The sequence below is a fragment of the Malus domestica genome, chromosome 16 (assembly GCF_042453785.1).
Source record: "Malus domestica chromosome 16, GDT2T_hap1".
NCBI lineage: Eukaryota > Viridiplantae > Streptophyta > Magnoliopsida > Rosales > Rosaceae > Malus > Malus domestica.
Window position 1 is genome coordinate 13,637,267 of NC_091676.1, and position 16,689 is coordinate 13,653,955.

General features: G+C 38.3%; 3 protein-coding genes across 7 annotated transcripts; 1 reads left to right on the forward strand and 2 right to left on the reverse strand.

Annotated features, from left to right (window-relative positions):
* Nucleotides 1-1,647: 1,647 nt before the first annotated feature.
* On the reverse strand, nt 1,648-2,743 carry LOC139193002 (uncharacterized). The gene is made up of 2 exons (XM_070815957.1): nt 2,544-2,743; nt 1,648-2,224 (listed from the first exon to the last, which is right to left on the reverse strand). The coding sequence occupies exons 1-2, from the start codon at nt 2,741-2,743 to the stop codon at nt 1,648-1,650; spliced, it is 777 nt and encodes a 258-aa protein (XP_070672058.1).
* Nucleotides 2,744-9,256: 6,513 nt separating this feature from the next.
* On the forward strand, nt 9,257-13,455 carry LOC103403784 (probable feruloyl esterase A). 4 transcript variants are annotated; one of them, XM_008342617.4, is made up of 11 exons: nt 9,257-9,479; nt 9,556-9,636; nt 10,427-10,506; nt 10,791-10,856; nt 10,935-10,982; nt 11,066-11,133; nt 11,352-11,424; nt 11,499-11,660; nt 12,028-12,222; nt 12,715-12,803; nt 12,992-13,455. In XM_008342617.4, exons 2-11 carry the CDS (start codon nt 9,570-9,572, stop codon nt 13,203-13,205), a joined length of 1,062 nt encoding a protein of 353 aa, XP_008340839.3. In that variant the 5' UTR covers nt 9,257-9,479; nt 9,556-9,569; the 3' UTR covers nt 13,206-13,455. The 4 variants fall into 4 exon arrangements, with proteins under 4 accessions (XP_008340839.3, XP_028952171.2, XP_008340840.3 ...); XM_029096338.2 differs by having other exon boundaries at nt 9,273-9,479; nt 9,567-9,636; XM_008342618.4 differs by having other exon boundaries at nt 9,278-9,451.
* A 604-nt stretch (nt 13,456-14,059) lies between these two features.
* LOC108169759 (uncharacterized) lies at nt 14,060-15,540 on the reverse strand. 2 transcript variants are annotated; one of them, XM_070815538.1, is made up of 2 exons: nt 14,768-15,540; nt 14,060-14,449 (listed from the first exon to the last, which is right to left on the reverse strand). In XM_070815538.1, exons 1-2 carry the CDS (start codon nt 15,333-15,335, stop codon nt 14,316-14,318), a joined length of 702 nt encoding a protein of 233 aa, XP_070671639.1. In that variant the 5' UTR covers nt 15,336-15,540; the 3' UTR covers nt 14,060-14,315. The 2 variants fall into 2 exon arrangements, with proteins under 2 accessions (XP_070671639.1, XP_017179129.3); XM_017323640.3 differs by having other exon boundaries at nt 14,060-14,455.
* Nucleotides 15,541-16,689: the final 1,149 nt, after the last annotated feature.

Consider the following 16,689-nt stretch of genomic DNA (forward strand, 5'->3'; position numbering starts at 1 on the left):
AACATCAGAAAACGGAGCAAGCATCTAATAGAGTCAAATGCTTCCAAGAAAAACATACGAAGACCTTAGCCACACTTCAACAGTTGGTGGAAGAAGGATCAATTATGGAAGATAGGATTGCAATGGTAGATGCTGAAATTCAAAGATTAGAAGAGCAACTCTCTTCTTTGAAGGTTGAGAAGATGAACCTGGCCACTCACCTCTTCCAGAAAGTAGAAGAGATGTAAAAGATTTCTCAGGAAGTTGAGGATTCAAAAACCCAACTTGCCAATAGCAACATGTATCTTGGAGAACCAGGCAGAATCTTCACCATCATGCAAACTTGCTATTCCATAATAGCTGCCTTGGCCGAAGATGCAAAGTTGTTAGGCTAAGATCTTTTGTAATCTTTTATGAAATGAAACGAATATTGTCTTCATCTTTACCTTGTCTTATCTCCCTTTGAATTTTAACTATAGTAATCTAACTCCAACCCTTCTCAACTTGCTTAGCTCTCCTGAATATAACAATCTCTTACATCCCATAAAGTTAGATGGTATTTCTTTAGAAACTTAGCATTAATCGGATGCCTTTGCAAGTTTCCTTACAAATCTGCCAAGTAATATCCTCCCTTATCCAATGCTTGGTGAATAATGAAAAGACCTTCCCAAGTATGACTCAATTTCCCAAAGCCCTTAACTTATGCTTCTAAAGGCAAAATTGCCTTCCATACTAACTCTTTTTCCTCAAAGTTTTTCAACTTCACCTTTTTATTGTATACTCAGGCAACAGCTTTCTTCCCTTATTGAATTTTATTTAGAGCTTTAATTTGGACTACATCTAGGTCTTCAACTCCTTGATACATAGCCTGAATGTATTCTTCACTGTGCAGCCCAAACTGGTTTTAAATCCTAATATAACTCACATTTATCTCCATAGGGAGTACATCGTCTTGGCCGAAGGTTAGGGCATAATGAGTAGTTCCAGTTTCTGCCCTCTTGGAGGTTCTATAAGTGCACAAAGTGTTTCCTAACCTCTCATGCCATTTCTCTGGACTATTTGTCACCATCCTCTTTATGATATTCATCAATACCTTGTTGCTAGCTTCTGCTTGACCATTTGATTGGGGGTAGTAAGGACTAGATTGAATCATCTTTATTTTGAACTTACTTGCAAACTCTTTTACTTCTTTGGAAATAAAATATGGCCCACGATTTGTAACAATTGTCTCGGGCACCCCAAATATGTGTAAGATCTTGGTTTCAATGAACTTCTTGACTGTAGTTGAGGTGATAGTCTTCATGGCCGAAGCCTTCACCCACTTGGTGAAGTAATCTGTTGCCACAATTATGAATGTGTTTCCTTTGCTAGAAGCTGGGTAGATTTGCCCGATGAAGTCCATTGTTTATCCTCTGAAGGGCCAAAGTTTGACCACATGGTTCAAGGTTACTAAAGGCACATGTTAGAGAGGTCCATGTCTTTAACATTCTTCGCACCCTCAAGCATAAACATTGCAGTCTTTCTCCACATCGGGCCAAAAGTAACCATATCTCCTGAGCAACCACCTCATCCTGGTTCCAGCTTGATGTGCTCCACATATTCCTTAATGTACTTTAGCCATCACTCTCATTGATTCTTCTTGGCCTAAGCATTTTAACAAAAGTCCATCTAGAGTTTTCTTAGTAGATTCCCTTCCCATAACGCATACTTAGTTGCTTGTTGCCTATTCTTCTTACTTGTGAGGAAAGAATGATCTTTCAAGTACTGAGTAATAGGTAACCTCCAATCTTCAATCTCTGGCTCCTTAATCATTACATCCAGGCTAAATCCTCTATCAAAGATAGATGGGAGATTTCTTCTTTGCACTTCCACCACTACCTCGAATCTTCTTTCTTGGATCTGTGCTCCATAAACCAACTGTGCCATCTCATTGGCTACTGCTTTTGATTCTCTGGAAATATGGCTTACTGATATTTTAGTGCCCCAATAACTCAACAATTGAGTGGTTGACAAGTAATAACCAGCCATGGTGATGTGCTTGAACTTGTACTCTCCATTTAGCTGGTTGATCACCAACTCTGAATCACCAAAGACTTTTACTTCAATTGCTCCTAACTTTATCAAGATTTCCAAGTCAATTATTAGTGCCTCATACTCTGCCAGATTGTTAGTAGTCTCTTGATAATTGAGGAGAAATAAATAACAATGGTGAGCACCTTTGGGATCAATGATGGCAATCTCGGCCCTAACAACAATTTGAGTGCAAGAACCATCAAAATACAGTCTCCAAGGTGTGATCCAGATACTAGCTATCCTTTTTATCTCTTACTAGATCCATTCTTCTTTGCCCAAGAAGGCTTTGCTTGGTGAGATCCACACACTAGCCACTTCTAGATTTCCTGGGATGTTAATAATTTCATCCTAAGACACTTGGTGCTCAGCCAAAAAGTCTGCAATTGCTTGTCCCTTGATTGCTCATTGAGGCACATATTGAAAGTTGAATTCTGATAGTGCTAGATCGACTTTCAAATCCTCTTATTTAGCATTGTTTTGATAGCATGTACTTGATCACATCTATATTGGCGATAATGTGGATGTGGCAAAGCAACATGTAATGCCTTAGCTTGCAGGCAGTGAAGTATAGAGCCAAACACAACCTTTCTACTGGTGTATATCTTGTTTCTATCTCAGTAAGGATTCTACTGAGGTAGTAAATTGCTTGTTCTTTCCCACCTTCATTGTTTTGAGCCAGCAAGCTTCCCATTAACTTTTTAGAGGCAGAAATATAAAGCTTTAAAGGTTCTCCTCTCTGAGGTGGCATGAGCATGGGTGGAAAGGCCAAGTAAGCCTTTATTTTGTCAAAGGCTTCTTGGTATGGTAGGCCCCACTCGAACTTTTCTTTGTCTTTCAATCTTAACAGAGGAGTTATGCGCTGAATCTTGCCTGCCAAATTAGCAATAAATCTTCTCAAGAAGTTGATTTTCCCCAGCAGCCTTTACAGTTATACTTTATTGGTGGGATGAGGTGATTCCATTATTGCCTGAGCTTTATTTTTGTTGACTTCCACCCTTCTTTGATGAACAAGGAATCCTAAAAAGTTGCCCGACCTTACCCTAAAAGCACATTTCTTAGGATTCATTTTCAACTCATGGATCCTCATTCTTGTTAAAGTTTGTCTGAGGTCTACTAGGTGTTGTTCTTCAGTTTTAGACTTCACCACGATGTCATCAATGTATACTTTCATGCTATGGCCAATTAAGTCATGAAAAATGGCATTCATTACTCTATGATAAGTTGCACCATCATTCTTGAGCCCGAATGGCATGACTAAATACTCATACGCTCTTACATGGCTTGGGCATCTAAAAACTATTTTTATGTATATCTTCTTTAGCCATTTTTATCTAATTGTAACCAACATTTCCATCCATGAAAGATAAAACTTTATGTTTTACAACTGCATCTACGGATAGGTTAGCCATGGGCATGGGATATTCATCTTTAGGTATGGCTCCATTAATGTTTCTATAGTCAACACAACATTGAACTACATTAGTTATAGCTTTTAATATAGGTACAATGTTAGCCAACCACTCGACATATTTGGCAGACCTAATAAATCCAGCCTTTCAATCTTTTCTTTGACTTTTTCTTCGATCTCTTTTGACATTCTTCGTGGTGCTTGCTTCATAGGTTTATATGCCTCCTTAATAGGCATTCTGTGTTCTACTAAGGTTGAATCTAAACCTGGCATTTCAGTGTAATGCCAAGGAAAACCGTCTTTAAACTCGTGCAGTAGGCCAACTATCTTTGCCCAATCTTTAGCTTCCAATAGACCACTGATCTGTATAGGCCTTGGGTCCCCCTTAATCCCCAGATCAATGGTTTCTAAGGGGTTTTGTACTTCTGGCGTTGGCTTGTTAGGTTCTACACACAAAAAATCAACTAACTCCGGACTCTTGGGCATATTCTCTAGCTAATCTGAGTCATATATACATTCAACCATTTGTATGGCTGCTTCCAACTCCTTTAAAAAAAACTCTTCCTCACCTCTATACTGGCTATTTAAAGCTTTTTCCTTCCATTCCTCTTGTTCTTAGGCCGAGCTCTCCCTTTCTTGCTTTATCTCTTTTCCATACACCAACATTCTTTTGATTAAGGGCCTGACTGCAACTACTTAGTCCTTTCTTCTTTGTTCTAACATTACTGGTGTTGGGGAGTTGGGACGATATGAGGTTTATCTCATTCTTCCCTAGTGAGAAACAATCTTTGTTCCACGAGCTTTTGGGCCATCACCTTAAGATTGTAAAAGATGGCTTCTGCAACATTAGCTGTGGGGAGAAATGGTCGTGATTCGGCCTTTACCATCTCCCAAAATCCTGATCCCAGAGTATCTTCCTTGTGGTAAACAGCTATTTGTTGATGCAAAGTGGATGGTATAGAGATACTCTGATGAATCCAATCCCTACCAAGTAAAGCTCCACAAGTAGAACTATTGTCTACTACAAAGAAAGCTAGCATGATTTGCTTAGATCCCAAGTCAACCTCTAGGAGTAATATCCCATGAGTTCTGGTAATGGCTCCAAAGAAGATAGAGACTGTCAAGTCAGTAAGAACAAGATCTTCCTCGCTTTTACCCAATTTCTTCATCTGTTTCAATGGTATTACATTTACGTGGAAGTTGTTAGGTTCTGGTAAATCCTCATTTTTGCCCCCAATATGGTCCATGAATTCATCTAACCAGGCCTGTGCTTCTTTTGGCAACATTAAATCGGGCAATCATTCTTCCTGAGTTATACCAAAGTTCGGCATTTGCCCTGGAACTTCACAAAGAGTACCAACCAACAAAGGTGAAGGCATTCTCCTTTCAGGCGAGATAGTCCCAAAACAAATGGGTTATGGGCTCCATTTTGAGGTTGACTTCATCACCATATCCTATTGAGCTCTCCTCAAGATTCTGTATTTTCTCGGATGAGGGTTTTGTGGCACATGATCTCCCTCTCCTTCAGTCTTGTTGTTAGCTCTTTTAACCTCATTTTTGCTTCTCTAATGAAGTTGATTTCTTCCCCCATAAGGTACCTTCTTAAACTTCACATTTTCAGAAGTTTCTGATATAGCAGGGACTTTTAGGGAGTTTATGTGGGCTTTATGTTGCTCTGGACTCTCCTAATCATAAAGTATTCATTTTTTTGACAGGTCTTCCATCTTTTCCAACTATATACCACTTCTGCCCAAGTCGGGCAGAATCATTCTTGGTGACTGGGGATACTATGCTCTTTGCTCTTCCCTTTATCTTGACATCATTATAACTTGGTTAGGGATGTTGGCATTTTGGCTTTTTTGTCTTCCACTTTTTTAGAGGCTTCGTAATTTCTGAATACTTCTAACAAGCCATTTGGTTGAGAATCCAATCTTTGGAAAACATTCTTGGATATCTCTTTCTCAACTACCCGTATGATGCTTCCGCGGACTTCTTGCTATTCTTTCTCTCTTATTCTAATCAATTCTCGATCAATAATAGCTCCTGACGTTGGCACTTCTAGCTCACATTCACACTGGTACTTGTTACGCAACACCAGCCCTTTAATTATAGCTGCTTTGAGTTTCTTGGGCAACTTGATAGTTCATTATATTGGTTTGTTAACTTGCCTCATTTCTGCTTTCACTTCCCATGTGGCTTTTCCTTTCCTTTTTTCAGCCCAAGTCAAGTTTATCATGTTTATTGGGGCTTCTGGGATCAATAATCATGTTAGCCTGTTGTTTCTCCAACAGAAATTTTAACTTTCCTATAAAGTCTTGTATCTAATCCCTAAACTGGACACGGTTGGTTATGGAATGGTTGAAGATATAATGTAGCTTGCAATACTTCTTTCCTCTTAAGTCTTCTGGTTTAGGCATCTTTTTGGTGTTGTCGGGCACAATCACTCTTGCATGTACCAACTCTTCATAGATCTCTGAGGCCTTGGTCAAATCAAAAGAATAACTCTGGTATTTATGGGCCTTCATAGAGACAAATCCACCATTATTCATCACTATTTTCTGATCCTTGACTAGTTGGACTAACCCATGTACCATTAAAGGTTTGAATGGCGTAGTTATCTCACACATGTCTACCCCTTCTCTTTCATAGCCATCACTTTTTTTTTACTTTGCTCCCTCAAACTCCACTTGGTGAATTGTAGCTTTATTTTTGTAAAAATGAGGGACCTTGGATGAGTGTTTCACTTGTTGTTCTTCAAGCAACAGCTTCTCATACTTTGTGGCAGCAATTACCAACTCTTGTAACTCATTGAACTGTACATCCTAAAACTTTCTCAAAGGCAGCCTCAAAGCCTTCTGAGCAATGGATATAAGTTGGTCATGATTGATAGGGAATTGGCACATCATCCTTGTCTTTCTAAACCTCATCATGAAGTCTTTTGTAGACTCATGCTCATATTGCTTCACTTCCACTAGATCGTTGATAGTCATCTTGGGCTTCATGAAAAGCCATCTCTATTTGCCCCCAATTGGCAATAGAATTGGAGGGCAACAAAGAGTACCACTAAGATGCGAGACCAATTAACGAGTTCTCAAACAATCTTAACTTATAGTTAAGATTATCTTCAAACGCCACACAATGATTGGAGAACTTGAAAATGTGATCTCTAGAGGACACACTACCATTTTTTCCAAGTAGAAAACGCGGGCATCTTGAAGTTGAGGGGAAAAGGATTCTGCTCATCAATATACTCCGAGAATGGCTTTTGGTAGGTGATCTTGAACATCGGGCAAGCCTGAGGTTGAGCATTTTGGACTATCATCCTTCTCAACTCGGTTAACTCATCTTTAAGCTGCTGGTTAACTATATTATTAGGTGGGGTATGAGGAGGTTCCTACTTTAGGCTACGATCATTACCCGAGAAAGTTTCCTTTTTTGGTTCGAGCTTCCTCCATCTGGTCATTCCTTCCTTATTAGCCAATGGTGGTGGCTTATAAGGGGGAGGTTTGTCCACGGTTGTGAGCTCTCATTTCCCATTGGATTCTCTGATTACTTGGGGTATCCCATACTTCCTTCTTTCTTGCCCGCTTTGCTCCTTACTATCTAGTGAAAATAATAGGGGGTCGGGCAATTCCGTCGCCATGATCTCCTCTAATATTGGCTAACTAACTCCAGATTCCTCTTTGTTTTTCCCTTTATCCTTTTTTTCCTCAAGTAAAGGAAATATGGGAATAACTGGTTCTTTCTTAGGGCTTGCTTCTCTCATCATTTCTCTGACATAACCATTTTTTAGAGTAGAGTACTCCAGATCTAATCTTCTTTATAGACTCCCTATTAAGGAACAAAGTCTACTCACTTCTTCTCTGGTTTCCAGCATGATATTTTCCATGGTTTTCAATATTTGCATAATGGTGGCTTGCAAGTTTTCATTGGTCACTTTCCCTTCTGACTTCTCAGGTGAAGTCGGGCTTCCCATAATAGCTGGTTCTTGTAAGGTGGGGAAATCTTCTGGTTGATCTGTCATGCTTGATTTTGGTAAACACTGGGGTGGCCCATATTCTGTGTTCCACCTGAAGGTTTTCTCCTTCATTCTTCTTCTTGGCATATAAGAATAATGGGGTCTTATCAAGCATGCCAAAACTATGTTCGGGCAAAGATTTCTTTGGAGATGGATCCTCAGACCTCAGCACAGCTCCCTAAGGGATTGACACTTTGGATGTGTAGTCGAGCTCTTACTTGTTGATGTGCTACAATAAGTAAACAAAGTTAGTTCTGAAATGTGCCTTTGTGGGGCCTTAGGTGTAAGCTTTAAGGCTCGTAATCAAAACTAACTAAGCGCTAGGTGTGCCATTGCTATCTCAGTATAGCGGATGTAGAATAAGTGTGTTTTAAGTCGATTACTTGCCCCCAAGTTACTCAAACTTCTTGTTATCAAAGGATTGTCGTGGATGGGTTAAGTCCACATTAAGTTATTTTTCTTGCCTTGTAAACAAGGACTTTTAATTTCATAATCTTGTATGTTCGAATGAAGGGAGTCTAAAGCCCCTTAAGTCATTTGTTTAGCTCCAAATTGCTCTTAATGAAAACATATTCATCAAGTTAATCAAATCCAGATGCAAATAGGACTCTTAAAATAGAAAAACATGTGGAAATAACTTGAATACATGCTGGAGAATGCATTAAGCAATAAATCTATAATATAGAAAACAAACAAAGAGCTTCGGGCAAGATTTCACCTTGTCTGGCAAGGTTGAACTTCTTGCAGTCACTTCTCTTTGAATTTACAAAGGTTATACGCTAAAAAAGGATGGATGGTAAACAAGTTTACTCGAGGGAATCGATATTACAACACTAGGGGAGGTAGCAGAGCTTTTATATTAGACAATAGATAGCTTTATCAGAGGACTATCACTAGAAGGGACTAAATCTGGGTTGATTTCAGCTTTTGGATGCAAATTTGGCTTTAGAGCAAAGTTTGTATGGTTGTTTGTTTGATTAGTTAAGTTTCTTTGTCTCTGTTGTCTTTTCTTCCTTTTATAGGCAGTGTGACCCGATTGCTGTGGATTTTGTTCTTGCCCGAAAGCACTTAAGGGGTAATGAGTCACCAACTCTTACTAGCAACGCCACTGGAATATGTTCTTTGGTTGGTAGTAGGTTAGTCTCCATCACTTGTCACTTCAATTGTAAACACGTAGCTTGTATCTTGGCTGAGAAGGCTTCAATTTGCCTCTAGGCTCGATGCTGGGTTTTGGGCAAGTCTTCTTTAATTTGGCACCCTTGGGCTTTCCTTTATTTTAAGCCAAATGTTCAAATATTAACCCAAACAAAGTTTACATACCATCAAAAGAATTCAACATTTATTTCTAGGAAAATGATTTTTTTTTAAACAAACGATATTTCTATACTAAGGCGGAGAAAGTGGACTCACAATGAGTTAGCAATAATGTAGTTCAAATTCATTTTTGATGAAAATCAAACATAAAACCTCTCAATTACAAGTGAAAAGGAATGGCAAGTGGCTTTAAGAAAATAAGTAGTAAGGGGAAAATGAAGAACAAATTTATGGCGTAGAGGAACAGTACGGAGGCAATATTGCTGTCATCCAAACCCAATCCTAATTCGAAATAATAAAATACACATCAGCACGTGCAATTCCACACGCTTCAAACACCGGCAACTTACCGTGACTACCCTCCAATAATGGCCCTATAAAACACATAGAGACAAAGATGGACGGTTGATAAACAGCGAAAATAAGGGTAGTTTAGGAAGTATACACAAAACAAACAAACCCCTCTCTTTCAGTTATTTATTTATTTTTCGCCTTCTCAACTCCTTTTCTTGGGTCTTCCTCCGCGGTCTTACCACGTTGGCAACCACCACAGCAGGAGCTCCGAAACGGTGCGTTGCGGATCATACCACGATTGCACGGTCGTAAAATCCGCTTCAATCCGATAGTCTTTGGAGCTCCGAAGCCGCCGCCGGGTTGGGGTGAGTGGAGTGGGACCTCGTGACGGTGGTCGGTTTCTCTAATTTTCTGATTGCTTGCAACTAATTATTGCTGAATTGTGCCCTAAATTGTTTATTTCTGCTAGTTTTTGGTCAGGGCATGGAGAAAAGGAGATGGTTTGTATTGGTAATATTAACGTGGATGTTTGTTTTTTCTGCTGGAAGAGGTAAAATTTTCAACTTTTGCATCAAAAGTTTTATCTTTTATGTTTAATTAAATTTTAAGTTCATAGCGGTTGATTAGAGACTTTTTTGTTGTGTGTATGTAGAATCATAGATATTCTAATTGGGTTGAAGGGAAATTGATGGTTGGTGAAGAATTAATTCAGGAGACTCAATGGGTGATTCGAGGGCTCGTTTGAAAGTATATTTAAAATGATTGAAGGCGCTTTGAGAGAAGATGATTTAGCGTTCCAAACGAGCTCCGAGTCATTATTCTATTTTAGAAGTGATTTTAGAATAGCTAAGCAAACCAAAAACGCTTCTGACGAGGTTTGGTAAGAAAAGTTAAAAGTGCTTCCTGGAGTGGCGAAGCACTTGGATTTGTATAAATTTTTCCTAAATGCCTCTAATAAAAGCACTTCTAGCACAATTGCTTATGAATTGAAGTGCTTTCTAGAAATGTATTTCCAAATTGGTCTATGATAGCCTTTGCAACAATGTGGTATTTGTTGGTTTTAACTTATCATAGTTTACAAAGGATATTTGGTATCAGTCTGTTAGGGACTAAACTAAAGAGGTTCTATATTCACTTTGGAGAAGGAAATACGTGATGCGAACTATACCATTATAAACTGGTTGTATATTGTGGATTCTTTGTGTATTTTTACGTCGGTTTTGTTTTTGCCTTGTTGGGGTGTGCAGAATTATAAATCAAAATAGTTGGAATCAGAATTTGGTTGTGTTGAACTCTTCGGACCCATTTTAACAGAGAGTAATTTCTTCTTACAAATGCAGAACTGAAGATTAAGCACAAGGATCATGGCCCCATATACAATCACACGCTTGCCACTATACTAGTGCGGTATGCTTCTACGGTAAGTTTCATCAGATATTTGCTTGTGTCACCATATATGGGGATTTATTGGAAACATCTAGCCTCACCATTTCTCTTGCAAATCTTTACCATATGCTTTGTCAGTCTTGGTATGTTGTAATTGTGACATAGAAAAAGGTTGTTTTTGCGGAGTATTTAAATCTGTCTAGCTAAAGTGGAAATCAAACTATGGAGATTTTCTGGATTATATGTCAAGATTTGAACTATTAGTATGTACCTGCTATAAGGTCCGTCACAATTGAAATCAAATTTCTGCTTTTGTAGGTTTATGTGTCTGATTTGTCAGAGCTGTTTACTTGGACATGCTCATGCTGTAATGGTTTGATTAAGGTACTGAGACTTATCTGATTAATTTGAAATTCTTGTGCTTGAAAATTGTTGGCCTTATTTCTCCTTTCAATGGGACAGGGATTTGAAATGATAGAGATTATTGTTGACGTCCAGCATTGCTTACAGGTGCGATTTCATAGTTCAGCCTGGTTTTATGTGTTAAGGTTATTTCTTTGCTGCCTCTGTATGACATTGTCAACTTTGTCCAGGCTTTTGTTGGAGTGGCACAAGACCCGAATGCTATTATTATTGCATTTAGAGGGACTCAGGAACACAGGTGTGGGGCTAACGTTCTTATCATTCTCGATTAAAGTTTCTGCTGAATTATTTATTTGAGCCCAAACTATGGCATAGGTGAAGAGAAAATTGAAAAATACAATGATTAAGTACATGCGTTGCTTTTCCTTTAAATATAATTATATGTATCTCCATGGGCAATCTGATTTGCCCTTTTACCAGATTTTGTTGGTTAATGGATTTTCTTTATATGTACAGCATACAGAATTGGATTGAAGACTTATTTTGGAAACAACTTGATCTAGATTATCCTGGCATGCCTGATTCAATGGTATTGCAGTAAAGTTTCTCTACGTTGTTGCTGCTGGAATATATAGTATCAGTTCTCATTCTTTTTCTGTTTAGGTGCACCATGGGTTTTATAATGCTTACCATAACACGACCATACGCCCTGGAATTCTAAATGCTGTGGAAAGAGCCAGGGAATATTATGGAGATATTGGCATCATAGTTACAGGACATTCAATGGGAGGGGCAATGGCTTCATTTTGTGCTCTTGATCTAAGGGTAATCATAATTAAGCCGGTCTCCATTTTGGATGTTTCACTTTGCAAGATCTGTTTGAGTTTTTCTTGCACCACGATTCATCTTGTTTCGGTCTTCAGTATACCTTATCTTGTCAGAGCCTGACTTATGTGCTATAAAAACTTAGTTATTGCCAATTGCAATTTGACTGATTTTTTTTCCTTTCATTTTAACTGATCAAGATATGTTAGTATATCAGCAACATTTCTTGAATGGCATAAAAGATTGAACTTATTCCAGAAGGGTATTTGAATTAGTTTAATTGCATTCACTGCTTGCTGAAATTGTAGTCTATTCTGGAATTGTTCTTCAAACCTGTAACATTGGATATTTTTCCTTGAATTCCCAGGTCAATAAAAAAGAGAAAGATGTTCAGGTTATGACATTTGGACAACCTCGTATCGGTAATGCAGCTTTTGCATCATACTATAGCACACTTGTACCAAACACTTTACGAGTAACAAATTCACATGACATGGTGCCTCATTTGCCTCCATACTATACTTATTTTCCTCAGAAGACATACCACCACTTTCCACGAGAGGTATTCTCTTAGCTGACTTTGCTGGATGCCTTGACTTTGAAGCCTTTAAGATCTATTAGAAAATAAACCGATTAAGTAGTTTCTTCTAGTAAATCTATTTGTGACCAAATTTTCAGTATTTTATGTTTTTTAGCCCACAGAGGTGGATTAGTTACACATTCACTTTGAAGCCTTTAAGATCAATCAGAAAATAAACTGATTAAGTAGTTTCTTGTAAAATGTCTGTTTGTGGCTAAGTTTTCAATATTTTATGCCCTTTATATACAGCCAATTATTTGTGAATAGCTTAAGATTATGTGAAATATTTGTAATTGATGAGAATATGATATCTGACTTACAATTTCTGGTCATATTTTGAATAGATGGATGAATATTAATGAATAGGACTCTTGATATACACTTGCACAAGGCATCATAACTTCGTATATTTATGACCTTTTTTTTGGAAGTTCCTTTCTCTTCAGACCATTGAGAGTCTTATTCTGATTCTAGGTGTGGCTTTATAACATTGGAGTTGAAAGTCTTGTTTACGAAGTTGAGAAAATCTGTGATGATTCAGGCGAGGACCCAACGTGCAGCAGGTAATCCAGTTTTCTACGTTGTGATATAATTGGTAGTTGTCTCCTCAGTTCCTTTCTTTCATCATGTTCCGACACATAACAGCTCGCTAGTGCAGTCTTCTATGGTTAGAATAATAATAAAATAATGAAGTCAAAAAGAATAATCTGATCACAAAAATATGATATAAGTTTTTGAGACGTTTGTGCAGGTCAGTGAGTGGGAACAGCATTTCGGACCATTTAGTTTATTATGGCGTTGAATTAATGGCCAAGACATGGAGACGGTGCAGAATTGTGATGGGTACTGGTGTAGAAGGGTACAGCAGAACAGATCGAGGAGGAAATTTTGTACTGTCCAGAGATCCTGCAACTTCTGTTCTCAAGTTGAATGCAGCACCAGATACTGGGGCAAAACCTCTGTAGAGTGTCGGTCATGTTTTCCCTTGGAAGAAATCTGAGAGAGGTCGGTTGTAGGTGTATGTCCCGGAAAAGCTGTTTCATTGTATGCCTAAAAGCTCTTGCTTTTCAGAAGCCATAGCTGATGAATATCGTGGGTTGGGACGGGGCTGCGGATGACTTGTGTATATATAAATGTGTTCATCTTCATTCTAATTGGGATATGAATGCTGACATTGTGTTACTTGTGTAAATATAATGTGTTCATCTTCAAACACTTAATGTATCTTTGGGCTCACCGGTAAAACTCAGTTGTCAACTCAGGAAAAATCTTAGGTGCAACCGGGTTTTATCGAAACGAGACCACATTGATGTAGCCCTGCACAATGACAGTACATTTCCATATCATTTCCAGTTGGTTTGATCAAGTAACCTACCAAGCTGGTACGGTGCTTTAATTTGATTGCACTGACACATTGACGCTACACTACATCTTCATCCCTTATAACTCATGTGTAACCAAGTAAGGTGGTCCAAAATTCAAATGTCATTTCTGGTTCAAGCATAGGAAACCAACATAAAACGCCTTCCCGTCAAATTTTCTTCATCATTTTTACTGTAAGACGATATTTTAAACTAATCTAATTTATATAGTGGCAAATTATGCAAGGATGCTATAATGTCTTGAAGCTCTTTGTAACGTTGTAAAGTTTCTTTAACCTTTGCGCAGTTTCATAATGTTCTTCATCAACGATACGAGGTCGTTTCACATACTGACAAAGGCTAACTAGTCTAATCCACGTCTATTTAATACATTAATATTGAGTGTTAGAATTTGGTCTATAAAAGTGAAATTGGACAAATTTTGAAATAGAAAGCAATTCCAAGATTTCAACACACAGTACTACTACATATTCTCTGTCCAAATTACATGTTATATGAATAGCAAGATCAACTTTGTAGGACAGGAGCAGAAACCCAATAAAAACTAGGTGACTGATCAATTACAAACACAATCTAAGTGAGAAACTTTAGCTTTCCTAATTTAATTGCCCTTCGCACTTAGCTTGTCTTCTCATCCTTGGCTGGTGAATCGCCCGCATATTGTTCCTGCACTCGTGTACTTCTAGTTTCAGATTAATTCTTCGCTTCTTCAGCAGGGATTGAAGCTTTAGGTTCGGCGGCTTCAGCCACTTTGGCTTCAACAGTGGTTGTAACTACTGCTTCTGTTTTCTTCACCAAATTCTCCTCCGGTTTCTTTACGGGCTCTTCTGTACCTACACAATAACCAATTAAATCAGCAGCAATAAGTTAGACGGTTACATGCATGTTTCCAGACGTATGTTTATGTCAGACTATGCGTTTGCTTGATACGGTTGTAGCTAAATTCGACATGACCAATAGGTCAAGTTCATAGTCTGGCAAGAGAATGTTTCCGTTTAGAAATAAGACCTACTCGGCATTATCATGCATGCATGCAATCTTGCAAATACTCGGCATTATCATGCATGCATGCAATCTTGCAAAGTGATCAACATAGTTTTACGTTAATGTCGTAATTAAACGATTTAACATTGTGGTTTACAAACCCGTTTTTTGTGGCTCAGCTACTAGAGCTTCTGTATCTGCAGGCAGATCCAATTCGTTATCATCCTCTGCAATATCATCATCTACCTTGAAGAAGCTTCCCTTACTTCCATGGCGTGGAGTGTAATAGTCTGATGTCCCCGATCGTCCCTCAGAAATAATCCCATCAATTCCTTCCTCATCCAATTTCCTCGACGAAAAGAAACGATTCGGAGAGCCATGCGAAATCAATCTCTCCGCCGCCTCGTCATGCTCTTCTTTATTACTTTTTTCCAATACTTCCTTACCACCATCTTCTCCGTCCTTGTTGGTTACTTTTATGTCTTTCACATTCACATCATCACCCACCGCAGACGCCTCACCACCACCAACATTATTGGCAACCACATTGTTCTCCTTGACTTGTTCTTCTTGTTGTTGTTGCACCGTTGAGTTCGCTGCGTTGTCATTGTTTTCTAGGACGGTTTCTATGTCCTTGCTCTTCTTGGAAGGTTCGACAACGCTCGATTTCTTGCGGCGGAGGATGGTGTTGCTGGTGGCAACCGCCAACTTTGATTCCCCGCAACCCATTTTTCAATATTTTGTGTGTTGTGAGGTCTCGAAGACGTAGAGATTGGGCAGAGGAGAGAACGAGACAGAAGAATTAATGCTCGAGCTCCCTTTAATAATATGGGGAAGAGAGAGATGTGAGAAATGGAAGAAATGGAAGAAATGGAAGCTGTTTTTTGTGTTTGATTTTGTTATTTGTTTGTGTTGGAGCTGTGGTTTGCATGGGTGTAATTTGCTGGCATGCAGGTGTGTATGTAGCTTATATAGAACCGTTTTATTCGTTGTGTTTCGAAGGTGGAGATGGATTTTATGTCTTGGCAGCTCATCATTATTAACACGTCAACGTTGCTTGGTGTATTTTACTTGCATATAAGCCGATCAGGGCCGGTTATGAGAATTTGGGGGCCTTAGGCAAGTTTTTAAAGTGGAACCCTAGAGTTATTTGACTCCCGACCCTTTGTACTATGACATGTGTAAAAAAAATTTACTAAATACATAAAAAATCTATTTCTACATCAAATATCTTTAAAAATTAATATTGCAAAAAAGAAAGATATACAAAGATTACTCAAATATTACTCGTCTCACATTTTTAGATGCAAATGCACTTATTAGGTTTACATAATCTAATTTTTCAACCAATTCAAACCAAAAGATAAGTCCCTACCCAGTACGCCAAATTTCAATCATTTTTCTATTGTTACAATGTTACTTATTACATTCAATAAATGAATGAAAGGTTGAATTACAAAGACAAAATCTTACAGCCAGGGAAAATATACTAGAGTGAAGATGATAGTAATTTTCGTATACGCGCCTAGGCGGACTAGGCGGATTTAAATAATTTATTATATATATTATATAAACTAATTAATTTGAACATTAAATAATGTCATTTTTCAAAAAGGTGAGTTTTAGCCTTTTAGGTACACAATAAAGATATATATGATGTGATCTTAAAATAGGGTAATAAAATCCCATAAAAATAAACATAAAGGTGATATTTAAGAGAGAAGCAAAAAAGTAAAAATAAGATGGTGGGGACTATTTAAAAGGGGGAAGACATGCAGCTATAAAAAAAGATAGTGAGATCATCTTAAGTAAAATCGTGCAATTAAAATGATGTTGGGAATAAAGTTGTCTTCTTCCTTGCGTTAGGCCGACCCTGCGACAAAAGATTTCCAGATTCCAGCGTTTACATGTAAACCCGCATAGCTCTGCCTAAAAATTCGGGGCCCTTCCGAAGTGGAGGTCCTAGGCGGACGCCTACTCCGGCTACCCTCAGGGCCGGCCCTGAAGCCGATTCACGTGCCTTTTAACTTTCTAACACTTACAAATAATGTATTTTCATTGTATAAATTCATATATTTAAAAA

Bases quoted from the DNA above. Each gene is read 5' to 3' on its own strand.
- LOC139193002 (XM_070815957.1), bottom strand. From the start codon at position 2,743: ATGGGAAGCTTGCTGGCTCAAAACAATGAAGGTGGGAAAGAACAAGCA. The intron at 2,225-2,543 runs GTACATGCTATC...AATTGTTGTTAG, and splicing joins GCCAATATAGATGTGATCAA to GGCCGAGATTGCCATCATTG.
- LOC103403784 (XM_008342617.4), top strand. From the start codon at position 9,570: ATGGAGAAAAGGAGATGGTTTGTATTGGTAATATTAACGTGGATGTTT. The intron at 9,637-10,426 runs GTAAAATTTTCA...TTACAAATGCAG, and splicing joins TGTTTTTTCTGCTGGAAGAG to AACTGAAGATTAAGCACAAG. The intron at 12,223-12,714 runs GTATTCTCTTAG...TTCTGATTCTAG, and splicing joins ACCACCACTTTCCACGAGAG to GTGTGGCTTTATAACATTGG.
- LOC108169759 (XM_017323640.3), bottom strand. From the start codon at position 15,335: ATGGGTTGCGGGGAATCAAAGTTGGCGGTTGCCACCAGCAACACCATC. The intron at 14,456-14,767 runs GTTTGTAAACCA...GTTATTGTGTAG, and splicing joins AGCTGAGCCACAAAAAACGG to GTACAGAAGAGCCCGTAAAG.